The sequence below is a fragment of the Carica papaya genome, chromosome 8 (assembly GCF_054855325.1).
Source record: "Carica papaya isolate Zhongbai chromosome 8, ASM5485532v1, whole genome shotgun sequence".
NCBI classification, from domain to species: domain Eukaryota; kingdom Viridiplantae; phylum Streptophyta; class Magnoliopsida; order Brassicales; family Caricaceae; genus Carica; species Carica papaya.
In genome coordinates, this window is record NC_142316.1 from 28231443 (window position 1) to 28240268 (window position 8826).

At 36.3% G+C, this 8826-nt stretch overlaps 2 protein-coding genes across 3 annotated transcripts; both read right to left on the bottom strand.

Annotated features, from left to right (window-relative positions):
* Positions 1-93: 93 nt before the first annotated feature.
* LOC110817198 (MAK16 protein-like protein) lies at positions 94-7487 on the bottom strand. 2 transcript variants are annotated; one of them, XM_022045632.2, is made up of 11 exons: positions 7348-7418; positions 6761-6831; positions 3737-6219; positions 3487-3596; positions 2998-3116; positions 2799-2896; positions 2055-2142; positions 1839-1973; positions 1626-1734; positions 1093-1229; positions 94-386 (listed from the first exon to the last, which is right to left on the bottom strand). In XM_022045632.2, the coding sequence occupies exons 3-11, from the start codon at positions 3796-3798 to the stop codon at positions 330-332; spliced, it is 915 nt and encodes a 304-aa protein (XP_021901324.1). In that variant the 5' UTR covers positions 3799-6219; positions 6761-6831; positions 7348-7418; the 3' UTR covers positions 94-329. The 2 variants fall into 2 exon arrangements, with proteins under 2 accessions (XP_021901324.1, XP_088064963.1); XM_088208837.1 differs by lacking the exon at positions 3737-6219 and having other exon boundaries at positions 7348-7487.
* On the bottom strand, positions 7358-8579 carry LOC110817199 (uncharacterized). The gene is made up of 2 exons (XM_022045633.2): positions 8194-8579; positions 7358-8026 (listed from the first exon to the last, which is right to left on the bottom strand). The coding sequence occupies exons 1-2, from the start codon at positions 8372-8374 to the stop codon at positions 7602-7604; spliced, it is 606 nt and encodes a 201-aa protein (XP_021901325.1). The 5' UTR covers positions 8375-8579; the 3' UTR covers positions 7358-7601.
* Positions 8580-8826: the final 247 nt, after the last annotated feature.

Genomic DNA, 8826 nt, shown 5'->3' on the forward strand with positions numbered 1-8826 from the left:
TAATTTTTTCTTTTTTTTTTCTCTTGTACCCGTTAATTAATCCGTCATTAATTTAAAATGGTTTAGTTATGTTTTTGTAAGACAAATTTAAAATGTGTGCAACATCAATCTTTTTTTTTTTTTTTTTTATAATTCTAATTTGAATTCGCTTAATTTCATAAATGTTTCCATAGTTTGCCGTATGATGAAAACCACATTCTTCTACAGTTCTGCAAATGGCCAAAATTTGCATATCAAAACCACAAAAAAAAAACAAAACTTCCCTCTCTTCTTTTAGTAACCTTGAACTTGGATAAGAATATCCGCCCGCACCGCGCAAGAACATTTAATCAGTGTTTAACCAGTTGGTGAACCTGTTGTCTTTCATCAGCATCTTCACGCTCAACCTGAGGAATTATTAGACCAAGAAATTTGAGACACCAGAATCCACATTTGGCATAATTGTTATCAATTCTAAAGAGGGAAAACAGAATTAGCCAATCCCCTTAGCAACTTTCTGTCATTTCATTTTGTGCATGTTGTCCAAACTTGTTTCTCAACCAATAAAATTAAATTATCGCCAGAGTTCAGATTCTGTTATAAGTTAATATCCAAAAGCACTAGATAATACACATATCTCTCTAAATTTGTAAATTACGAAGGAGAGCTGAAATTCAACAAACTGGAGAAGAAGATGCCTGCAGACTCAGAAAGATGAATGGTTGGATAAAGAATGACCTCGTCTCCTATGATAGGATACTCGATAACAGAGGATTCCAAAGGCCAACAGTTCCAACATATTTACCACTTTGACAGGATTGGAGGTAGAAAAATTAATAATTATAGATAGGCTATCTATGTTAATTTCACCCAGTAACTTCCATAAATGTTGTAGACATGCTCGGAAGGAAATAACTGAGATGTGATATCTCAATAAACCTATTTCACACTTCACTACCTTGAAAATTTTGGAGAAGAAGAGTTTGATAGCATATTTCCAAGCTATCAATGATGATAGATTAATCGAGTAGTCTATGCATTAAAGGCAGATTAAGCATCTAAAAAATGACCTACAAAATATCGTTGAATGAAGCAGAAAGAGAGAAACCTCACCTCAACAAGTACCCTTGCTTTCTTCTTTGATTTTGCACCAGGTGTCTCTTTCTCAAGCTTTCTTAAAGCCACACCAGATTCTCCTCTTCCTCTCTTGCGGTGAACTGCAACTGCCTCTTCCTCGTCGTCGGAGTCAACTGTATCATTAGGCACCAAGAAGTTTATAAGTCCAGGTAAACAGGAAAAATTTTTACGTGTTCGAAGGTTACGCATTCATTCTGGATGATTGAACATAGTACTTCCTCACATTAATCTTACTGAAGACAACTAATATTTAATCAACCACCAACTAGCTGAACTAAAATTCCATTATGTGCATCCCAAGTTTTTATACCATAAAAGACCAGCAGCAGAGTTTCAAAAATAGGTTTAACAGCAAGAAGAAAATGACTTCCAAAATTCAATAATAATAAAAGAAAATTAAGGGCTTTAGTGACCGATTCATACCTAACAACTAATATATGGACAAATTACAAGCATATTAAAGGGCAGAATTATATATTGGCACAAAAAGCATCTATTATATGTTTTACCACTGTCATCACCCATGCGATGTTCGTTAATTTCTAGACCACCAAAATCTTCCATGTCATCTTCCTCTTCAAGATCCTCGTAGTCTTCAACATATTCTATTTCTGGTTCCTGCAAATCCAAATCATAATGTTTCCTAAGAATTATTTATCCTATGAAACAAAAGTAGAAGAGTTTCAATATAATCAAAGTTCTCACGAATTTAGACAGAATACCTCCTCATATTCTTCAACATCATCAGCAACCTGCAGTTCCTTATCTAAAATCTCATTGTATTTTTCAGCGGGATAATTGTATATGTCACCATAAACTCCTTTCTTTAAGCGTTCTAACAACTCTTTTTCAATACTCTGCACAAATAAATAGTGTCAGTTAAGCTACAAAGGAGAAACAGAGTTCATGCCAATCATTAACATCAAGTTCAGGATAACCTTATCCAACAGTGCTGCTTTTTCCGCTTTTTCCTCTCTCCTGGCCTCCCTCTTTTTCTCCTTCCTTGGTGTTGTCATTATCTTTTCCCTGTGAAGTCATGTAAAAAAACCAATACAAGGAAGCAAAATATTATTTAGCCAAATATGGCAAAAGAACAGTTCTTCTGATTTCAGCCTACCTCTACTAAGAGATTATTTACCCCAAAAAGAAATGATAAGTGATAGGATAACACATTTCCTTAGTTCCACAATTATTTCCAGTTATCCTATCATGTCTAAAGGAAGATCCCCAGCAAAACAAACTCCCAATCCAAATGTATTCCCCAGAAACCATACTTCACAAAGACCAGTTACATCTTAGCTTCGCACAAGTTTATCAGAAACTTATAATGTCAGAGACAATGACCAGAAAAGTACAAAGACCAGTAATGTCAGACACATAGCATATTAGAATTGCAGCATGATAAAAAGACGACATAATGATAAAACCATGCTGACCGAAAACTTGAAATTAAAGAAATAGCTTTTTCTTGGATCAAGATGAACATTCAGAAGAACGAACAAGCCTGCAATGCCTAAAGCTCAAATTGACAAAAGAACTTCAACTATATATCAAAAGTCAAATTAATGCAGTGGGACAGGTTTTTACCATTTTACTTTACTAGACAATATTTCCTAATGGAAAACCCCTAAAAAACTATATTGTAAGAACAGGAGCAGTTGAAAACAACAGAAGATGTGAACCTCGTTTTCAAAGCAAGTTTTCTCATGCGAATTCGCATCTGAGTCATTTTGGTCAGCCTTTGCTTGGTTTTATGAACTAACAACTTCGGCCAGTACATCTGGAAAGACAAGGCAAGTTCAGAGTAGGCATTCCAACAGACATGAATATAACAAAAATAGAAATCATCTCAGACAACTAAATAGGTGGTATGCTGCATACCAGGTGCTTGTCAATAAGTTCAAGTGCCTTTTCATAGTTTCTTGGCAGCTTAACTCTCTCCCACAACTCATTAGGTTTGTGAGCTCTTTCTATAGTTTTCATATATAAATAGAAGACTCCTGCTCAAAACCAACCACACACAAATATCACGCATGTTAATAATACCCAGAAACCAACCTGAATCAATCTCTTAAACAGCTACAATTTCAAGGTGTCCTCGAAGAATAGGACAAATAGCCATGAGAAGCTTAATTTGAAGCTGCATTTGATAAAGAACATAACATAGCCAAGTCTTTTGAGAAGAGAACGTAGATGTTTCTCTTACACTGCCATGAACACTTGAAAATTGAGAATAAAAGTAAAATAAAATGCCAGCGTAACCCTATTTTCTCTACCCTGAAACAATTCCGTCACCTAAACTCCAAAAATGCATAAATCAATTTTCTTTTTTCCTGCAGAAAAAAAATAGGAAGTATAAGACTAAAGTACCATCATGGTCCCGAATGGTGGCATAGCGACTATTTGCAAGAGGGCACGAGCTTCGATTACAAATCCCAGTAACGTTATATGGATTTCTACAGAAATTCCCGGTTGCAATTCTATGCAAAAAAAAAAAAATCATTAATAAAATGATGTAAGTAAAACCCAGCTAGACATCAATGAGTAAATCGATTGCTAATAATTACGAACACAAACTACAAGGCTCTTGAATTTGAAATTTATTTAGAAATATATTTACTTGGCCATGAAACTGCAATGGTTGTGCCTGATAACCTGCCATATAACCTCGTCCTGCTGCATCTTCTATCAATAAATTATGTCGCTTGTTTTTCCAATGAAAGCTATTTCTTCGTTGGACGAGACCCCCAAGGGTTAAGCTAGGGTTTATAGGGGAAAATTGAAAACGAGGCTAATTATAAGTACTACGGGATATATTTGCAGTACAGAAAACTGCAAGCCCGCAGCCGCAAAAAAACACTGGATTCTGAAGATGTTTTGGCGTAAACCAAACCTGCTGCCACTTCGAATCAAGTTCCCAAATAAGTCAAATGAAGTTTCTGTTTTTGGGTCAGAAGGGAAGAATAGCTGCTACTAAGGAGGCACCGAAACACAGGAGGAGAGGAGCTGTGGGAGTGAACGCTCGACGGGGAGAAGAGGCGAAGGGGCTAGGGATTGCAAATGCTTAGATGAGTAGGCTCACAGGCCACTGTAAGCTGCTAGATGGGCCGGGCCACTGTGGTTAGGGAACAACCGATTTCGGCCTTCGGTTAAGCAAATATTAATGTTTACACACTTAAATAATAAAACCCAAAACATAAACATATTCAAAGTATAGCAGTTTGCTTGGTTTTATTTTTTATAATCTCTATACTATTTCAGTTTAGTTTTATTAACTTAATGTTTAAAATCTTATAACTAAAATTTTGTATTTAGTTTCAAATTTATCTGCAAAATTAAAATAAACAAATTTTTATCTTTTTTTATTTTTATTTTTATTTTTTGAAAAAAGTAGTAAATTATAATTTCATCTTAAATCATACTAAGGTGACTTTTGTACGTCTAAAAAGAAGTAGCATTCAACATATTTATGCTTGCACAAAAAGTTTGTTTAGTATCAAATTTTGAATGTTAATCCTATCTTTAAAATTTCTCTAATTTACTAACTTCCTTCCACCATTTATATGTTCCAAATCCACATAAAAATAAAAAATTTAATAATTTAAATTATAAAAATTTGTGTCATAAACAAACACTAAAATGTTGATACCAAACGGAACAACCAATTTTAAAAATTAAAACAAAAAATAATCACATAATAAAATTATATTGAAATACCCCGGTGCATATCAGATATAAGATATGCTTTTTATATAAAAATTTTATCGTAACATCTCTTTAATTAAATACTAATCAAAATTTAACCTTGACTCAGTCTTCAATGATAACCAGCATCACTATTTTCTTTTATATGGATGTTTAGTTTATACTTGGAGCTCATTTATGACCCTTCTTAACTTAAAGATAATAAAATTGGGTAACCCAATTAATTAGTCATTAGCTCGACCAAGCAACGCAACTAGAGTAGTTCAGCTCGCCAATTAAGGAATTAATTTCCATCAAATAAGTCGTCGGCACATTTATTTATCGATTACTATATGTCTTGTATAAATTACTTTGGAAATAATTATGAGAGAGAATAAATTGTTAAGTATCAAATTGGAGTTGATTCAGACATGAAAATACATAATATTAAAAGAAAATCTTTTTAAGAATTTTAATTTTGACGAGTAAGTACGACAAGGACAGGGCGGCGGGCGAAGAAGGGTCGAGCAAGAGAGAGAAAACCGGAACTCCTTCCTAAAGTTATATCTTCCTTTACGAACAGAGCTTTAAAATCTACACCTTTTTTTTTTCATAATAATTCAGATTTCAAAATTAGTGGTGGTTGAAAAGAGTCCCCCCCCAGAAACAACAGCCCTCAAGAGGGCTTTTCATCAGCGTCAGCAGCCCAGTGGATGTCCACATTATCAGCAATTAATGTTTCATAACAAACACTCTCAACTCTCAATGTTGTGGGATCCATGACAATGCCCACTTCTTCTTCTTCTTCTTTACTAAAAACGACTGAAAACCCTACCCCTACCCTACATCATCTTCTCTTCTCCCACAAAAAAATAAAATGGAGATGGAGATGAAAGGGAATAAATAGGGACAGCACATGGGTGGGGGTATACCCTAAACCTTAAATCACTTTTTATCTTTTACTCTCCACGACCACAACAATACCAAAATCACTTTCTTCTTTTTAATGTCTCAAATTAACAATTAGTTATCTTTATCTCTCTCCAAAACACCCACCGCCATGGGAATCCTCCTTTTGAAAATGCTGCCATGTATTACTGGACATCCTTACCCCAGAAACCTTCTATGCTCTTTCCCCTTTTCCTTCTATCGGGTATATTTCTATTTTGGATTTGCATTAATAATTGCTTTCCGTTTACTTCCAATTTCTGGTTTTGTCATATATGATTCTCTGCTGTCTTTATTATATGCCATCAGTTTTAAAGAATGTTAGTTTCTTTCGCCATACGTCCCAATTTCGAGTTAATCGAGGGTAATTCCAGAGCACCCGGATGGTCCCATCTACCAATCTCTTCAAGTACATCGCCATCGCCCTTCTGTTGTTTGGTATGAATCAAACTACCAGTGGTTCCATGCCAGCTGCATGCCATTCAGGGTATCTGGTCAAAATCAAAATCACCCCTTGTCATTCATGCTCCATTTATCACCAAACAAATATCATATAACTCGTACCAGTAACGCCAAACACAAATCTTGGGATTATTTTTCAAGCTTCTACTATATTATCTTCTCTGTAAATTCTATTAAAACTTCTCATTGATTTGTTTTAAAACTCAGGAGGAGGGTGGGAAGATGATAATTCATGGCAGCTAATGGGATGTGACAGTTTGTGTCCTCAAGAGGCAAACCCAAATGGAGGGTTGAGAATAAGAAAAACAGGGAAAAGGGAGAAAGGAACAGAGCATCCTAATCATTAAATGGCTATCTCCTCGAATATATTCAAAGAACCTAATGTACATATGCGTGTATATAAGGGGCCCATTTAAAATAAAAGTACTTAATTGATGATAAGAATATCTTATGCACATACAGAAATGCCAACTGGTAATCGAATGTAAGCAAGTAACTAATATTATTGGCAAGTGGTAATTTAGTTCCAGAAAGCAATTGTTTTACTTACTGTGATTTACCAGCACTTTCTCCCCCATCATCTTCAACCTCCATTCTTTCTAATCTCTTCACTTCACTGACCTGCACAAACAAATGATAAGAACATTAAATCCAAATAAATTATTCTAAATGGGAACGATTAATTATAGAATAAACAGATAAGATTAGACCTAGCTAACTAAACACCAAAAGAAAAAGAAAAGATAAGAGAGAGGGAGAGATATGGAGAAAGACGAAAGAAACAAATTAAGAAAAGTACAAAACTGAACATGGGTGACATGAAAAGAATACGTAACAGGGAACAAGGAGGATAATAATGGCAATCTACAGGGCAGACTGGACGACATATACATGCCGACAAAAAACGAAACCTGAGAAGATAAAAGCAAGACGGGGGGACACGGCACGCACATACACGAATCCGAAACAACAGATCAAGCATGCACCCTGCTGTTACGCTTACGAGCTAAAGGACAAAATCCTAACGGCAAATACAAGGACAGAACGGAAGCTGCTACGCGCTTAATGGTAATGGAGATATATATACCATAAATTTTTTAAACCAAAAAATGGGAAAAAGAAGATGAACAAACTCACCATCACAAAGTTTTGGCATCCAAACACGAAATTGGACTGGAAATTCATTAATCGCCTCGCATCAAAAAGCAATCCTTAACGAGTAATTACAGTCCCTTCCATTACATGATATATATTTATATACGAGTTACTTCTCAAATATCTTTTTTTCTGCTTCTTTTTTCTTCTTTTGGATTCGAGTTGATCTATTTATAGCAGTAGTATTGTTTTCATACTTCTTTGTTTGGGTTCTCAATTTGGTTCTCCGTTCTGGGTTATTGCCAGTGATTTCCGTTGTGGATGAGGTAGAAGTGGGGAGGATTCCCATGAGCATGATAGCCATAGTGAGGAACCTTCCCGGCAGATTTCTCCAACCAGTGAGGGACCGCAACCGGGGGAGCCGCCGACACCTGACGGAGACACCGATCCGATGGCGGCGGCACTAAAAGCCTAGGCGTAGAAGACGACGATGACGACGACGATTTGGATGACGGAGGAGGAGATGGCTTTTTGGGCAGAGAGAGGAAGGCTCTGATCTTTAAGGAAGATGGTGGAGGTGATACTCGATCGTATTCCTCGATGAGGTTGGCGAGATCCTCGTCGCAGGTAATGGAAATCAGAGCGTCCAGGTCCTCCGTCGGCAACTGGCACCGTAGAGTCACTACGGTGCCACACATCTCCCTCAACTTCAATAACAACTCTGTAAACACAACACAAAGCACTTAAAAACCCACATCTACTATACATACACAACAAGTATATGAATATATGATAAGAAACCGGGACAGAGGATACGTATTAAAACTAGAGAAGGAAGATCATTATGAAAAATAAATGGGAAAAATGAAAGAAAGATAGAATACGGACCAGAGAAAGAAATGGAGCGGTGGACAGCGAGAACACGAGTTTGTCCACCCAAATAACGAAGTTTGCCGTCGGGGTAACGGGGAAGGATTTTGCCGCCATAGCTGCAGAGAAACTTGATGGTGGGGGGTTTGAGAAGGAGATTGTGTGTGGTGGTGTCAAGTGAAGAAGTGGGGTTGACCATGCTTGCTGAAGTTGAAGAAGATGGGGGGAAGAGAGGAATTGAAGAAGAGGGCTTGGTTGTTCAAGCCTAGGCAAGAGCTTGTTGAGGTCATATTTATAGAGAGTTTTGTGAAGATGAGGAGGAAGGTCATTGCATTAATACGTCAGGAAGATTCCCCGGTAGCCCCATGCCCATGGGCCATCCTAAACTAACAAACACTCCATCAACTCTCCTCTTCCCCACACCAATATCTTCCACGAACTACCGCCGTATATGTTGTTCCTTCCTTTTACTCCACCAGGTTTTTTATTTAATCCTATGTTCACACTTTCTCTTTTTCTTTTTCTTTTATTTGCTTTAAAAGTCAACCTTGAATGTAAATGTAACTCAGCTCGAAATTTCAGTTAAACTTTTGAATTGTCATTAATCTAATTTAACTTTATTTAAGTAAAAAAGGTCTCCTGCAAATTTTT

Bases quoted from the DNA above. Each gene is read 5' to 3' on its own strand.
- LOC110817198 (XM_088208837.1), bottom strand. From the start codon at position 7,395: ATGAATTTCCAGTCCAATTTCGTGTTTGGATGCCAAAACTTTGTGATG. The intron at 6,832-7,347 runs GTGAGTTTGTTC...TTGTTTGTGCAG, and splicing joins GATGCCAAAACTTTGTGATG to GTCAGTGAAGTGAAGAGATT. The intron at 3,597-6,760 runs GTAAGTAAAACA...TTTTTTGCATAG, and splicing joins GAAAGTGCTGGTAAATCACA to AATTGCAACCGGGAATTTCT.
- LOC110817199 (XM_022045633.2), bottom strand. From the start codon at position 8,374: ATGGTCAACCCCACTTCTTCACTTGACACCACCACACACAATCTCCTT. The intron at 8,027-8,193 runs GTCCGTATTCTA...TTGTGTTTACAG, and splicing joins CCGCTCCATTTCTTTCTCTG to AGTTGTTATTGAAGTTGAGG.